This window comes from Pteropus alecto, unplaced genomic scaffold (assembly GCF_000325575.1).
Source record: "Pteropus alecto unplaced genomic scaffold, ASM32557v1 scaffold161, whole genome shotgun sequence".
NCBI classification, from domain to species: Eukaryota; Metazoa; Chordata; class Mammalia; order Chiroptera; family Pteropodidae; genus Pteropus; species Pteropus alecto.
This window is the reverse complement of record NW_006432943.1, coordinates 8121357-8139169: the sequence shown is the minus strand read 5'-3', so window position 1 is coordinate 8139169 and position 17813 is coordinate 8121357. Positions and strand designations below refer to the sequence as shown.

The 17813-nt window shown below is 42.3% G+C and overlaps 1 protein-coding gene across 1 annotated transcript in view; it reads left to right on the top strand.

The window, feature by feature from the left end:
* The window catches only part of SHROOM3 (shroom family member 3), a 123503-nt gene that overhangs the window by 73491 nt on the left and 32199 nt on the right, over window positions 1–17813 (top strand). Inside the window, exons 3-4 of the mRNA XM_025043791.1 lie at window positions 9585–9716; window positions 15502–17811. Of these exons, the coding sequence (XP_024899559.1) occupies window positions 9585–9716; window positions 15502–17811 (2442 nt within the window). The remainder of the gene's footprint in view (window positions 1–9584; window positions 9717–15501; window positions 17812–17813) is intronic.

Below are 17813 nucleotides of genomic sequence, written 5' to 3'. Positions count from 1 at the left end.
TGGGGGGGTTGGGGGAGATTTGTTTTTGTTTAATAGAGTGGTGTTTGGAAAAAAATCACTGCATACAGGTAAAGCTTCTGCATCACAAAAAAACCTTTTGTTTTGGCAAATGAAATTTCATTTATACTTTGAGATTGTATAAAAATTATTTAGCTTAATTTTGAAATACCTTGGTATCTCGGACTCCTTTAAACTCTCAAAGCACATCTTTAGCAGATTTATACATTAAGGAGTGTTTTCACCTGTGGTAGTTGGGTACCCTTCTCCCGCTCCTCACCCCTGCAGCCCACACAGTGGAAGGGAAGAGCCATGCACAGCACACCCTTTACTGGGCCCTACTGAGCTGCTCCTAATGCATCCACCAGGAGTCTTCTGGGAGAGCCCCCAAGCAACTTCTCAAAAACAAACAAACAAACAAACAGCAGTAATTCAAGGGCACACACGATATTTCTAGTTGTCTGTAACTATCTGGCCCTTTCGAGGCCCATGAGAGTATGTTTGTGGGTGTCTGCATGTGTCTGTGTGTGGAAGATAACAAACCAGCATGAAAGTGATTTCTCCTCTTGAAGGTCTAGCAACATATTCTATGGCACAGAGAAGTAGTAGAGAAGAAAATTCTAAAATCATTATATGTGATAATCTGTGGAAGTTGGTAAGAGCCAGTCCCTCTTTCCTTTCTTTAACAAATGTGTAGTTACAAATTGAGAGTTGAGAAGAAAAAGCTATTTACTGATAGTTTATGCTATTCTTTATGCTATGCTATTGTTTTAATTGAGTTTGAAAGTCAGCGAAAGACAAAGATGAATGCTGTTACAGATCAAAGATGTCAGAGTTTGTATCAATTTCTGCCATGACTTATATGCAGACGCTGAAGTGTGGGAAGGAGAGGTGACTTGTTCCTCTGTGTCAGTTGAGGGGAGAAGTGTTGAACGGGGAATACTGAGAAGATGAACATTTCAACACGATCATCCATTAACTAAATAAAACATACCCACCCCCATTGCTAGTCCCTCTCTCTTTTATAGTAATAGTTTTGTGTGGTCATCAATAAAATTTAATCTTTTAAAAAAAATTAGAATGGAGGATTGGAAGGATATAATAAACTAATAGTGAAAGGATGTTGAGACAAGTATGGAGGAATTGGGTAAAGTATTTTAACAGAAAAGGTCTTCTTTACCTTTTATGCAAATTTTAGATGTTAGAGTCTTAAGTCTGTTAGCAGACTTCCCTCTTATTTGTGATTCCATTGTCAAAGCCAAAAGTCCCCAGAGCATATTATCAGGATGTGACATTTAAAAAGAACTTTTCTTTTCAGAAAGAACTATGTGTTGCTATGGGATTATACTACTTAATTCATACTTTTCTACCCACTGAACCACTTTTTTTAAGACATAGATATTATTGAGGCAATTATAAAAGCTTTGGAAAACTTTGCTTGTTAGATTTTTCTGTGAATCCAAAAAGTCTGAGGTATAGCCTCAGTAGTCATAGAAACCAGAGGTTAGGGATGCTGTAATTTGGCAATTTAGCAAATTACCAAAATTGCAAGTGAATTTTACTTTGAGCCAGCAATTCAACTTCTCGGAATTTCTGCAGATATGTTGGTGTAGATAGAAGTCAGTGTATGGACATGGTTATTCATAGAAGCATTATTTATAATAGCAAAAGACCAGAAATCAAAAAGCATCTACAAAAAGGGTCTGGTTAAATGAATATAACATAGGCACACGATGGGATACTAGGCAGCTAAAAGGAAAAAGAGGTATGAGGAAGCTCTAAGTACTGCTTATAGAATGATTTCCAGTATGTATTGATAAGTTCAAAAAACAAAACAAAACAAAACAAGGAGTAGAACACATTTGGTTCCTTTTGTTAAAGGGGCGAAATGAAATTATATGTTCATATTTGCCTCTATTTGCATAACAAATCTGGAGAAGACACACAGGAAATTCACCACAGGGGTTAGCTGTAGGGAGCATGGGAAATGCAGAAGGCCTGGGAAACATGGAGAGCATGACTTCTCTCAATGGCTTTGATCTTTTTAACTATGTGAATTAAACCTCTTCAAAAGACTACCTGAGGTAAGTATGAGAGAAATGTTAAGATTGATAAATTTTGGTGATCAGCACTTGAGTGTTCTTTATATTAATTTGAATACATTTATATTTGGGTGAAGTATTTGATATATTTTTTAAATAGAAGAAAAATAGAAAAATAGTAGCAACCCTCAAAAAAAAACCCCTAGGAAACAGAATTTACAGAATATATTGATATATTTTATTTTTTCTCATTTGTTTTTGGAATGGGTTAGACTAGAACCTTGTTATGGCGGATTTGTTTTCTGTTATAGCATTGTACAGTGATCCAATGATGGATGGGTAGGCAGGTGGCGGATTAAGAAATATGATTTATTTGGTAGTGCTAATAGTTTGAGGGTATTTTGTATTCTTACACTTTCAACTCATGCCCAGTTGATAATGTTAGTGCTCCCTGAAGAGCAAAGTCTCAGGCATAACAGCTCATCAAAGAAAAGCATCAAAAACAAAAAAAAATTTAACTCCAGCTCTTAGAATTTTTTAATTTCCAAGTTGTGGTTGTCACTTTTTCCATTTATCCAAAACATACCATTCCTTCAAGGGCATTAAAGTCCCACTCTACTACCAAACCTTTTGGCTAACTTCAGACCCCATTCTTGATCACCAGCAGCATGTGAGCTTCTCGGTGCTTGTATCGTAAATACCTCCATAGCCTACGAAACCCAGTCTGATCTGATGACTTCCACCATCGGCTCTTCACTCACAAGGCTCTGGCCATTCTGTTCTGATTCTTGAAAACCCCCTACTCATTCCCACTTCAAGGTCTTTGCATTTATTGTTTCTTCCGTGTTAAATTCTCTGCCCCCAGCTTTTTGCATGGTTGATGATTTCTCATCATTTAAATCTTCAAATGCATTCCTTCAAAGAGGCTGGCCCTGACCTAGGCGGGACCCTCCATCACACTCCTACATTACCCAATTTTATTTCCTTCAGCGCCCTTAGATTATATGGAAATATCCTGTTTATTTGCTTACTTGCTTATTGTCTGTCCCCGTAATCTACCCACCCCACCTCATTTATATGGTTCATTGCTTAGAAGTTAAGAGCACAGGCTCAGGGAACAAAAGCCTGAGTTTAAATATCAGCTCTGGTCCCCACTCTCCTTGTAACTTTGGACAGTCTTATTTTACCTCATTTTCTAATTCACAGTCCTGTATCATAAACATAGTTTAAAGGTTAGGTGATAAATATGAGTCAAGTGCCAAGACTGATGCTTGGCAGTCAGTAGACAGTCAAATATTTTTTGAAGGAATGAATAATACTCTGATTCTATTTAGCACTTTTTCTTGCATCAAAGACACCCCAACAAGGTTATAAACTTCTCGAGGTCATCTGTGACCTCCCGGGACTCCTACTATAATTCAGCGAGGTGCGAAGCACATAGTAGGTGATCAATGAATACTGCTTGAAATACCTGAACTGCTTTATTGTAGATTTCTCAGAAATATGCTTAGCATTCCTGAATCTCTCTGTGTTGTGGCAAAATCACCTAAGAAGGACATCGCGTCACTTGTTAGTTCCAGTTTCATCAGCCTACCCATCCCACGCAGTTAAGCTTCCTGGTTTGTGGTTAGGAATGCAACAAAAGGGCTTTGTTTGAATTACGCCCACACACAAAACAGTTTGCTCAATTTAAAAATTAAATTGTCCTTTGACTCTTATTGATATGCTTGTGATGTAATGTACTTTAGGAAAATATTTCTTTATCTTTTTAAAGATCAAAGTGATCCCAAAATGTAAAAGCAGACTGTGCTCTTTAGGAATGTTTATTATTTGCATCATTGAAAAAGTCAATAAACAGCTGTTTGACTTTTTTGGTTATCTCAAGATACATGAAGTATATTTTTAAAATGAGAAGCTATTTTTAAAATACTTTTTTGCTTTTTAAGGGGTAATACATGTAAATGGCCCACAATTCGAGTTACAAAAGGAAATACAATGAAAAATAAGTTTTCTTCCTCAGAAGCAGCCACTGTTTCTAATTTCTCAAGTATCCTTCCAGAAATACTCTTAACATTAATAAACGTGTAGGTGACTATGTATATTTTCCCCTGCATACTGCAGCATACTGTACACACAGCTCTGTACCTTAACCATATATTTTGGAGATATCTTCATATCAACATGTATAGAGCTATTCTGTTCTTTTAATAGCCACATAAATATTCCGTTACATAGATGTTCCACACTGACTTGTTTTTTAATCTTTTGATAGATGTTATTTATTTTTTTAATTTTTTGTTACATTGCCAAACTGTCCTTTATACTCCCCCAAACAAGGTATGAGAGCCGGTGGGCTCTAATTCAGTCATCTTTTTCATTGTTCTTTTTCCTCATTTCATCACTTAACTGTACATATGGAAAACTCTTATAAAACAAAGATTTATCTCTGAAGATTTCTCCCAACATGTGTTCTACGAACAAAAGAAAAGGTGTTTTTTTTTTTAGGACCTTTTGATTTGTTTCTAAATTACTCCGATGAGACCTGATGAGCCCCACCCCAACCAGGGAAAATAGTTACCTCTCTAATCTCCTCCAGAGAAAAGCGCCCCAGCTTGGGTTCCCTGTCTTGGCATTGCAAGTCTTGGGTATTTATTTTATCTTTAGTAAGAATTATTTATGATTTACTACTTCCTAAAGGAATTACTTTATTCGGTCTTCCTACCGGAATGTAGGCTTCTTAAGAGCAAAGACCATATCTTAGTCATTATTCTTTTAAATATCAATTAGTTTCAGCTCTTCTAGACCTCATTTACCATGTCCCTTGAGCCCCAAACCACCACATCGGCCATTTCATTTTTCCCTCTTCTAGGCTTCATAATGAAAATAGAGGATATTGGGTGTGAAGTCCCTTCCACTTTTCCTCCCATCCTCTCCTTTTCATGCTGTGAGCATCAACATCCTACCTCCTCCTGTCTCTCATCTCCGTGGGACTGGCTTTACTCCTATGTAAGGTTATACCCTCCACGTGCCCTCTAGAATGTCATGTCGTCCTTTCCTACTTCCTCATGAGTCATAAGGAGTGTCATCCCCTTTGTCCTGTATCTTCAGCAATGCCTGTATGCACTCTTTCTCATATAAACTTGCTCATACTTCTCATTGTTTAAAACAAAACAGCAAGAACAAAACCTTTCACTCCCTGGTCCCAAATAGTCTCCTAGCTACCACTGTCTTTCCCTCAGCACAAATTTTTGAATGATTTAGCAGGCCTTGCTGTCTCCATTTTCTCTCTCACTCACTTCTTACCCCACCAGAATCAGGTTTCTGCCCAGTCATCCCATTGCAAAGACTCACTAGTTGTCATATCCAGTGGACATGCGTCTACCCTCATCAGACTAGCTTCTCCATAGCAGATGGAGTAATTGAAAGTCCTCCCCACTGTGGATTCTGTGAAACTCTCATAGTCTCCTAGTTTTCCTCCTAATTCTCTGGAAACTCCTCCTTGGGCTTTCTCCCCAGCTCCCCAAAATTGTGATAGTTCTCAGAGACCCATCCTTAAACTAGTTCCTTTGTCTCCCTATGCATTCTCCCCAAGCAGTGTCTCTTCTCTCAAAGACCATGCGTTTTGTGACTCCTGAATTTCTATATGCAGCCCAGACTTCAGCCCTCTAGACCCTGCTGCATACTATACACCTCCCCTGAGCATCCCACAGGCACTTCACATTTGCTCACCCCAGAGTGAGTTGGTCAGTGCCCTCACTCTGTTTCCCTGCTCCCTCTTTCTACCCCCGCCTCATTTAATAGTTCTATATAGGTTAAGAACACTACCATTCTAGAAACATGAAGGCCGCCCCCTCCTTTTTGACTATACTTTCTTTTGCACCACCTACATCCAAGTGGTCACTGGCTGGGCATTTTTCCTCATGGCTCTAAGATGTATCATTTCTTCAAGTTCACTGCCACTGCCTTAGTGTCCAGCCTTCATTATCTCTTACCCTAGCCAATTGAATAGCCTCCAATCTTTCTCAAATTTATTCTTCTTGTTGATGTCTTCCTGAAACTCAAATTTGAACATGGCTAAGGTTCTGGGTGACTTCCAATTCCATGGGAAACTGTCCAAACCATCTAGTGAGGCATGTTAAGATCTGACCTTTCCTGCCTCTTGACCTTCATCTGCTGCTCTTCCTCTTACTGTTTGCCTCTGGCTATTCTGAGTTGCATGTACTGTATTCTTGCACATTTCTATGCATTTGTCATGCTGTTTCTTCTACCTGGATATCCATCCCTTCCTTTTCTCACCCCTTTCATAATTTAGTTAAAAATGAAGGCTTCTTGACCCAACCCCACAATCTTAGTGACCCCCCAAGTATCTTGTTCAGGTCTCTGTTACAGAACCAGTCACATTGTATTTATACTGTCTCTTCTACTGTACTGTGAATTGTTTGAGTCTAATGATATTTTATCATTCTTTGTATCCCCAGTGCCAGCATAGTGGCCGACATATAGAAAGTCTCTATGGATGTCCCCTGAATGAATGAGGGAAAAAAAAAAAACGAAGAAAGATCTGGTTAGCTTATATTTAAAATAAAACCTTGCTGTTGCTTCCCCCCAACCACCACCACCACTTAACGTAGGTGAAACCGCTCCATATGCCTTCATTATGATTTACAGTCTCTTTATACTTCAAAGTCTGACTCAGAACTTTCAGGAAAGTGTCTGATCCTTCATGAAGGAGGTGTACCAACTGATAGAAAGACTGGGTCACTATATTGTACTTCAGGGCACCTTCTCTTCTTTCCTTTGAGATTTCAGGAGAGAGTGCTTCTCTGAAACAGCTGAAATTGTTGGTAAACATTATGTCACGCCTCATCTCCTTGACTGGAAGAGGGAGCTGCTTTCTGTAGAGCCCGTGGAATTTGCCACTGCCTGTCCATTTCTCTTGAGTGGGAAAGGCTTCTCAGCCCCAGTCTTTTCAGCTAGGCATGGACAGGTACAGTTTGGGGGTGAAGCTGCTGGAGAGCCATCCTAAGTGCTACCACCTTCAGGTCCTAGGCTAAGATCACTATTCAGTGACATCTATCAGCTTCTCAAGGCCAGTACCTAGTCATAGGACTAGCACCCTACTACAAGGTGGGGGAGCCCTGCCAACTCCTCTCACTAAGTAGTCAGAACATGGAGCAGGAAAATGACAGTTCGTTCTTCTTATGTCTTTTGGACCCATTTGGATCATTTGGACCCATATGAAATGTCTCCAGGCACCTCATGCAAAAGGGACTTCATATTTTTTTATTAAGTTCCCGGCTTTTCCTGTATGACTAACCAGTAACATTTACTGACTATCTGAAGTCATATGTAAACGGGTTTGAACCCTGACTCTGGGACTTTGGGCTGTGTGATTCGGGCACCAGGAGGGATTTCTAATCATGGGAACTCAGAGTGGTTAAGACCGTAGACTCTTTCAGTTCAATAAATATTTGACTGACTGCTGAGAATCTTGTGTCTATATCCCTTATGTCACAGAAGATAATTTTCTTATCATAACCTCTCTTCAGAGAGTTGAAACATGTAATTTTTTGAAATCATTGTTTCTCTTGGCAAGTCCTTCAGTGTCTCATATACATCTTAAAAGTTATTTCAGATTAAAATGAGGTTAACCTAGCCTCTTTGATTAATGTCTTCATTTTTTAGATAAACAAGGGCTCATTAAGGGAAAATGACTTACACAGGGACATATAACAAGCTAATAACAAAGTCAGAGTTAGCACCCAAACCTCCTGACACCTGGGACAGTATTATTCTGATATACTTAACACTCGAAATGTTATTGGCATCAGGGGAATGATTTTTCATTCATATGACAAGAGCCAATCTATTTTTTCATAGAAAAATAGGTGGGTGTACTTATAGCTTTATCTTCAACATGTCAAAGTGGATTCCTGGATCTCATAAAAGTATTTCTAAAGTGCAGAAAAATTCCCCTACAGTCTTACAGTTCAGAAGTGTTCAGCATGAAATACCTGACAGCTCACCTCACTTTTTTTTTTTTTACCAAAAATAAAGCGCAGCCACTCTCTTCTGATTCTGACCTTCTATAGTAGTGTAACCCTCCTTACCAAATTCATCTTCACTACTGCAGTCTGAAGGACATCCACTTTCCCTTCAGCTTTGTTAATTCTGTTATAAGGGCAGAATGTTTAGAAGTTGAAGTCATTGACTTGCAAAAAGAGAAACTATTTTGAGAGCATCTCATTGTTTATACTGCGTAGCTTAGAGCATTACCACCCAAAGTTGCAGCTGATTTTTATGTAGTTCTTACCATTAATAATAGCATTTATCCAGTATCAGTTTATGACAGAGGACTTCAAAGTCCCCGGAAAGCTTTTTACCATATATCCGCACAAAGTTCCTCGGGAGGTGGGAAGGAATTGTTTCCATTTTTATATATTGATAAGCCGAGGCCAAGAAAGACCAAGGCAACTCTGCAGTGCTTTAAATGAATAAAGCATAAAATGTTAACATGTAGGAAATCTAGGTAAAGGTTATATGGGAATTCTTTCCCCGCACCCCAGATTTATTGAGATGTAATTGATACGTAACATTGTGCAGATTTAAGGTGTACAAAATGTTGGTTTGATACATTTATAAATTGCAGAACGATGATGACCACCATAGGGTTAGCGACCACCTCAATTCCCTCTCAGAGTTATTTATTTTTTGTAGTAGAACACTTAAGATCTATTCTTACCAACTTTCAAGTATATGATACAGTCTCATTTGCTATAATCACTAATCTGTACATAAGAATTTATTAATCTTATAACTGGAAGGTTATACCCTGTGGACAAAATCTCATTTGTCCCACCCACAAAGCACCTGGTCACCACCGCTCTACTCTGTTTTTCTAAGTTTGTCTTTTTTTAGATTCCACGTATAAGTGAGATCACACAGTATGTCTTTCTCTGTCTTGCTTATTTCACTTAGTATAATGCCCTCAAGGGCCATTCAAGTTGTTGCATATGGCAGGATTTCCTTCTTTCTCATGGCTGAATAATAATCCGTTGACTATATATACCACGTTTTTTTGTTTTCGGTTTTTTTAACCTGTTTATCCATTGACAGGCACCTATCTTGGCTTTCGTGAGTAATGCTGCAATGAGCATGGGGTTGCAGATATCTCTATGAGATCCTGATTTCAATTTCTTTGGATATATACCCAGAAATGGGATTGCTGGATCATATGGTAGTTCTATTTTTAATTTTTTGAGGAAGCTCCATACTGTTTTCCCTAGTGGCTGTACCAGTTTGCATTCTCACCAACAGTGCAGTTGGGTTTATGTGGGAATTCTTTATACTGTTTGCTACATTTTAATATTAGTTTGAAATTGTCTAAAATGAAAAGGAACAAGCAGTAAAATCTACTTTCCAGTATTTACTTGCTTGTTTTCAATCTCTGAGGATAACAGCAGTCTGCTTCTAAATGCATAAATCACATCGGTGAAGAGACTAAGCTGAAAATACAACTGATGTCCCTCTCCTGTGTATCCTCAGGCGCAGCGAACCTGCAGGCCGACCTCACTCGTGGCATTCAACCAAATTGGGGGAGAACCAACCAGATGCCAGCATGATGCAAATATCTCAGGGCACGATTGGCACTCCTTGGCCCCAGAGCTACCATTCTAGGTAAGTGACGAAAGCTGAGACCCAGGGGTTTCTTTCCTTCAAATGTCCTGTTTCCAGAAAGGAACATTTTCTTCTCTTTTGAGAACATTATCTTCCATTCACCCCAAGTATTAAACCTCTCTACCCACTACCTTCCTCATCCTCTTAAAATTCCTAATATGTGTACGAATCATCTTCATATCCTGGGCTAGGTTGGTGTGAAGGGAGTACAGATTTATTTTGAGCACTGGCTAGCTATTTGAGATATTTATTGGGTCTGTTGATTCTTAGACATTTCTCAATTACACATTATAACACCACACTAGAAAAACTGACGAACTTCTTCCCTCGTTATTTAATGTTCTTTCTGCTTTAGTCAAATATGAGAGGAACTGGGGATAAGGGAGCCAAAGCTGACCACCCAGACATATTAAAGAAAAAACTAAGTCAGGACTCCCCTACACTTGCTACAGCCTTGGAACCCACACAGATTGGAATCCATCTTCTAATTCCAGAGAGTCAGACTCCGTTGCTTATCACTTTTTGGAAGGGCTTAGATAAAGGGTAATGGTAGGGAAGTGGCAGGGTCAAGAGAATATGAGTCCTACATACACATGAGATACAAGTGCTGATATGGGGGTGGGGAGGATGGAGGATGGCTTCTGGAAAGATTACTTAACTAAGAGAGGATGGTTATGCATTTAGCAAGGCCAGGACACAGAACCCTTAACACTCGTGTCGGGTCAAATCAAAGGGCAAATTCTAGACCTCTCACTGGCAGACATGGCTCCCAGCATATTAGGGCAGGCTTCAGGCCACAGGAAAAGATAATATTTTTTGGTTACCCTCCTTGTTACAGACACTACTCTCCCTTTCCCATGTCCTTCCTAATAACCCTGAAAATTTATTCTCACCAGTGAGCCAGAGATGAGGTCCCCTAGAAGCCCCCATCCCCATGCAGGCACAGCGCTTTTGCTTAATGGGCTTTGAGGTATTGAAGATCTTTAGAAGGTTAGGTGTTGAGGGTGAGGGTTAACAGTGTGAAGGAAGGACAGCATAATGGTAAGGTGCGTGGGCTTTTAAGTCAGACGTAGATTTTAAATCTCACCTTCAGCACCTACTTCACGAGCCTGAGAAAATCGGTTAACCTCTTTAATCTTAGTTTTGTCTGTAAAATGAAGTTATTAATATATATATCTCATCAGGTTATAGTGAGGATCAAACAAAAGAATGTACAACATTTAGTGCAGTTCCTGGAACACAGTAAGCATTCAAAAATTATGACAACTAATTATAATAATTAGGCTGAAGACTTATCAGAGGCACAGTGAAACCTGGTAATGAACTTCAAGGTTAATGGCATAAACCAGCACACACTTATAAAATGAGAGTGTGTACTAATAAAATACCCCTAAACAATGGGGCCCTTTAGAGCTTTCTAACCCCAACGTTCTTAGGAGGCCCTAAATCTGAAGTCATACTGTGACCTAAAAAACATGCTGGCCCAAAGGCAGAAATAAAACCACTTCAGTCAGTGCTCAGAATAACTGGTTACAGTAACTATGGTGAGCTCCAAGAGGCCTCAGGAGAATGGCGTTAGAAGTGCAATATTCTGAAGGCTGTGCTTCCGCATCCTGTTTCCTCTTCCCCATCCCAACCTCCAGAGGGGTTTCGGCAGGTGGGTCATCCCTTGCACTGTTTACCATTCTGTCCCTCCAAGCTTCAGAACAGCACCCCCTGCCACGATGACCATCAGCACAAAAACAGAGTCGGGTACAAAGGAAGAAAGGAAAGCTCAGATTACCCAAAATGCAGCAGACATGTGGATTCTCTTCTATTCCTGGACAAATCATCCATGATTTGTGTTTGTTCCATATTCATTCCATGCCTCAGGCTTGCAGTTCTGGCAAAGGGCTTCACCCCAACTCTGAGTTCTGCTCAGAGGGTCTGACATCAGCAGCTGTAGATGGAGAAATGCTACAGGTCCATTTCTGAGGAACACAGTGGCATCTAGTGGCCTAGTGTGCTGAATCAATGGGTCTGCATCCCTCTGACAGCCTTCCTTTAGTTCCAGAAACCCAATCTCACTCCTAAGTTTATGCAACTGTTTCTCATTAAGACACAGGAGAATAGGGAGCTTGTTTGAGGGGCAAAGAGACTGAAGACATAATTTTAACTGACTGCAAGCTGGTTTGAATCTGGAATTTCACTGAAATTGTATTTCAACTGCTTTCTGTCAGACCCTTGTCACTGTCTTTTTGCTGCCCTACAGAAATCCCACACAATGGTCATAAAATATTAGAGTATTTAGAGAGATCTTGAAAAGTCATGTAGTCCAGCCCCCCTCATAAGAAGATGAAATAACAGTGCCAAAATGCTAAAGTACCAGTACTTGTTCATTGATTAGTTCATTCAACAAATAGGTATCGAGTACCTACTGTATCTCAGATGATTTCTAGTTATTGAGGGTACAGGGCTGAACAAAACATAAAAAGCCCCTACCCTATAATATTTGTTTCCCAAGGTATGTTTCATGGAAAAATAATCAGTTAGATGCTCCTTGGAAAAAAGTTTCTAGGGTCACTAAAAAGTATTGTGCTAAGTGAAATAAGTCAGACAGAGAAAAGCAAATACCATATGATTTCACTTATATACGGACTCTAAAACAACAACAACAACAAATAAACAAGCAAAACAAAACAAAACAGACTCACAGAAACAGAGACCAGACTGATGGTTGCCAGAGGGGAGCAGGTAAGGGGTGTGGGTAAGAAAGGTGAAGGGGAATATAGTCAATTATGTTGTGGTAAGTTTGCACAGTGACAGATGATTAGTAGACTTGGTGATCACATTGTAAGGTATACAAATGTCAAATCATTATATTGTACACCTGAAACTACTATTGTATACCAACTTATTTTTAAAAATGTTTCTAGGGTCAAATAAGTGTAGAAAACAGTATATTTTCCTTGCAGAACATCACATGAACAGTAGTTTATTAAAGACTGAGACGTTTTGCAGTAATTGTTTAACTTATTTAGCCCAGTATTTTCCAAACATATTCGATATATAAGGAATTAATCTTCTGTAAGCACACTTTAGGAAATGTTTTCATGCACTTGTTTTGTGTTCTTTGCTATATTTTTAAGTATTTAAAAAATACTTTTAAGCATACAAAATAGAGTAACATTATAAGAATGCATGTATCCACCACAGAATTCACAGTCATTTTGTCATATTTGCTTCAGATCTTAAACGTTACAGATACGATTGAAGTCTCTTTCATATAACCAAAGGGATATGATGCGATGTCAAGTAGTGGTGAGCACTATGAAGAAAATAAAGCAGAATAACAGGGATAAGGAGAGAAGAGGTGCTCTTTAGATAGTGACTTCCAGGAAGTCTTCTGTGATGCAGAGACTTGAATAATGGAAGGGAGTGAGCCAGGTAAAGCACATTCTCTGTGGTGGGAACAATGAGTAAAAGGCCCTGAGACCCTGACATGGGAAGATATTTCATGGGTCTGAGTTACAGTAAGGAGACCAATTTTGCTGGAGTGCTTTGAACAAGAAGGAGAGTGATAGAAAATGAGGTTGGAGAAATATCCAGACCACAGAGAGAACTTTGACACACTCATCTTCACAGCAAGGCCGTCTCTGAAGGATTAAAGACCTTCATTCCAAGTTCTTCACCATTAAGAGCTCCATCTTGGAAGCAGGAGTGGCACCACTTCCAGAAAGCAGTGGAAGTACTTGTTCCTAGAGGGTGATGTCAGGGCACTCAGTAGCATGGCATATGTCACTTGGTTGTATTCCCCAATCGCCTTGGAAATGGGAATTCTGAAGAGTCAGAGCCCTCCCTAAGCATGTTACAGTCCTCATGTGATGCCTTCCACCTGAGGTTTGGTGAGTGAAGTTTCCTGTAGCTGCAAGATGGAACCTATTCTGCCTCTGCTCTTTCCATCTCATGACATGTATCCCACGATTTCATGTTTCTAGACACTATATTTTGAGATATGTTCATGATTGTATTTCCTCCCACTCAGTAGTGTTTCAGTTAACCCATCAGTTTATTCGTTTTTGTTAAGTGTGTTCCTACGTTAGATTTGAATTATCCTCTCAGTGAACAACTGCTAAGCCTCAGCAGTTGGGAAGAGGGTTAAATAGTTCTACCACCCAGCTGGGACTGGTGAGCCAAAGAGCCCTAATGGGATCTACTGCTTCCATTTCCCCTCAGTGTATTCACTTCGAATCTTCTGTTAGAGTAGGTAAAGTGGTTCATATGAGGTTGTCCTCAACTGAACTATGTTATATGCATTTTTCATACAGCCTCTGCATTTTGAGGGGAATGCATGGGTGTGTGGGAGGGTAAAATCTGGCAGTGACGTATGCCATGCCACGAGTGCCAGGGCTGACTTCACGAATCTTGCTGTCTCAGGAGCTATTCCCTTTCTCCCTTGACTTTGTACCTGTCCCTCCCAAAGGAGGATGCTACATCCAGTAAGTTGACTCTGATAAAGTTACATTCTTCACGTTAGTTGCTGAAAATATAGCTTTTTCCTTGAATTCCAGCACCAGTTTTGACAGAATGTGGTCCTTCTAGTATCTTGCCATATACTGTGGAGATAGTCCAGCCATAAAGCATTATCACATACTCGGCCAATAAGATACCATATTTGCTTACATGAGATCTAGAAATATAATAACAGCTCCATGAATTTTAATAGTGTTTAACTGCCGTTCCTGTAAAAATGGAAAAAATCTTAGGCAAGAACTCTCAGCAATTTATCCTTCTTTAGAGAACAGTGAGTCACAAACGTTTGAACTATGAAGACTGCTATTTGACTTTTTGAGCCACTTATTCCTTCCGGTATGCCTTCCCTCCAACATGCTGAGTGAAGCATATTTTGAGTTTATAATTAAAGCTAATTATAAATAATTTTGTTTTGAGGCAACTTTCTAGGGTGTGCAGTGCCAGGATTGAGAGTCATTACCCCTCCCCCGGCTAGGCTCTGAAAACCACCTGGAGGAGCTTGTAAATGAGAAGGTCTTACCTCCTAAGTGTATGAAGGAGGCTGTGCTCAGGCTCTTGGAGGTCATCCATAGGTGACAGACTCCTGCGATTAAGACTTCTCTTAAAGCTTCCCTCTCATTCCCTCTCTTATCAGCTTTTTCTGACTTTAATTTCTCTCTCTCTCTCTCTAATTCAGCTTTGTGTTTAGCTTTCTCACTACAAACAAATTGTCTCTAGTACAGTTGAGATTCCAGGAAGATTGCCAGAGTGTAAGGCCTTCAATTCCATAAAAAGGAAAGATATTAACTAAAAACATATACATGCACAGTCTCCCTCACCCGTTCACCTAGTCTCTTACTAAGCTTTTCCCCTTCTTCCCACAAGCAGCCCCAAGAGACACAAAATTTCAGCCTCAATCACTCTTCCTCCTCTCCTTCTCTTCTTTCCATTCCCACCTCATTTCTTGGCACATGCAGTCATTTCTAGCACCTAGCAAATCCAATCAATGTGCTGCCTGTGCTCAAAGGCCACATGGCTTCTTCTGTGCTCCCTGTTCCTCCCCTAGCAAGCCTGGGTGATTAATTAGAGGCACATAGGTTACAGTGTTAGGCAAGTACTCCTAGTGACGACACACAGGGAGGCCAAGCAAGGCCCAAATATGGCCCTTTTCATCTACCCTTCCAAAAACCAAACATCTTGCACAAGAGTATATTTATAAGCTGGGTCCTATGCCTAAGCCTACTAAATGATAACAGCTCAGTGGTACTCACTGCTTTGTCTCCCTTTCTTCCAGCTCCTCTACAAGTGACCTCGTCAACTATGACCATGCTTATCTGAGGCGGAGCCCTGACCAATGTAGCTCCCAGGGGAGCATGGAGAGCCTAGAGCCCAGTGGGGGATACCCACCCTGCCATCTTCTTTCCCCTGCCAAGTCCACCAGCAGCATCGACCAGCTCAGCCACCTCCATAACAAGAGAGACTCGGCTTACAGCTCCTTCTCCACCAGTTCTAGCATCCTAGAGTATCCACCCCCTGGCGTCTCTGGCCGAGAGCGTTCAAGCTCCATGGACACCACTTCTGCTCGAGGTGGGCTCCTAGAAGGGATGAGGCAGGCAGACATTCGCTATGTCAAGACAGTTTATGACCCCCGGAGGGGAGTGTCTGCAGAGTATGAGGTGAACTCTTCAGCCTTGCTTCTCCAAGGTAGGGAGACCCGAGCCTCAGCAGACGGCCAGGGCTATGATAAATGGCATAATGTTTCTCGGGGCGAGGGTGTGCCACCCCCATCCTGGAGCCAGCAGTGTCCCAGTTCCTCGGAGACTGCCCCTGACAACTTGCCTCCTCCTAAAGTGGGCGCACCCCTGCCCCCAGCTCGGAGTGACAGTTATGCAGCCTTTCGGCACCGAGAGCGGCCCAGCTCTTGGTCTAGCCTTGATCAGAAACGGTTCTGCCGGCCTCAGGCAAACTCTTCCGGCTCCCTGAAGTCTCCCTGCATCGAGGAACAGCTGCATACTGTGCTGGAGAAGAGTCCAGAGAGCAGCCCCCCAGTGAAGCCCAAGCATAATTACACCCAGAAGGCCCAGCCTGGCCAACCTCTGCTGCCGACGGGCATCTACCCGGTACCTTCCCTGGAGCCACACTTTGCCCAGGTGCCCCAGCCCTCGGCAAGTAGTAACGGCATGCTCTACCCTGCTCTGGCCAAGGAGAGTGGATATACGCCTCCTCTGGGAGCCTGCGACAGGAGGGCTACCCTCGATGAGAATGGAAACCAAAATGGATCTAGCAAGCCTGGGTTTGCCTTCTACCAACCCCTAGAACATGACTCATTGTCTCCAGTAGAGAAGACGCCCGAAACTTCAGCTAAATGTGTCCCCTACAAAGTCCATTTCCCTTCAGTGCCTGAAAATGAGGACAGCTCCCTGAACAGGCATCTCACACCTCTCCAGGGTAACTGCCCACATCCCAGTGAGAGAAGGAGCACCCACAGCAACAGATCCTCTCCTAATTATCACAGCCTCCAACCCCCTCAGGGTCAGGCCTGGCACGTGGGTGAAGACAAGAAAGCTTCCAGGCCCTCAGAGCCTTGGGAGAGTGATTTCCAAGAAGACCACGATGCCAGCGGGCGGAGGCTGGAGAGAGAAGGCCTAAGCCAGAGCCCATCAGGCAATTTTGGCAAGACCAAGTCAGCTTTTTCCTCTCTCCAGAACATTCCTGAAAGTCTAAGAAGGCAAAGCAGCCTGGAGCCAGGAGGGGGAGCCCAAGAGGGCTACCTGGATGTCCGGCCCACCTGTGTCGTCAACACCAAGGCAGAGGACTCTGGAAGGAAAGCTGTTCCTGATCACAGGAGCCATCTGGACAGGCCGGTTTCCTATCCAAGGCCTGAGGGGAGAACCAGTGCCTTGGCCTCTTTCCACAATTCAGACCTAAGGTATGAAGAGCCGCCCTCCCCGTCACACCAGCAGACATCCAGTCTGGGCCGGAGGAGGCTCAGCTCCGGCAGCGCCTCGGTTCTGCAGGGTTTGCAGTACGGGAAGCCCCACTGCTCCGTGCTGGAGAAGGTTTCCGAGATCGAGCAGAGAGAGCAAGGGCGCCAGAGACCCCCAAGTGTGGGCAGCAACGTTTATGGCTATAATTACAAGCCCAACAGGATGACCCCAACTTCTGGTACCTCTGGGAATGAATTAGAGGAGACAAAAGCCAATATCCGTTTCTCCGAATCCACCGAACCCGTAGGCAGTGGGGAGCAGCACTTCAAAAACGGGGAGCCAAAGCTGGAAGAGGTTTCTTGGCAGCCATGTGGTCAACAGCTGAAGAGGGGCACCGAGGGCGGCCAGGGCCACCCACCCCGAGGCAGCGAACCCTCCAGGCGGGACAGTCACCTGCTCCGCAGCCAGAGCACCTTTCAGCTCTTCGGCGAGACGGAGGAGGAGGCCTTGTGGCGGGACGGTAGGCCGGGCACGCCGGAGTCGCCAGTGCCGGATGTCCCCTTCAGCCGCGCCTACAGGAACAGCATCAAGGACGCGCAGTCCCGTGTGCTGGGGGCCACGTCCTTCCGACGCCGGGACCTCGAGCCGGGGGCCGCCGGGACTTCTCGGTGGCGGCCGA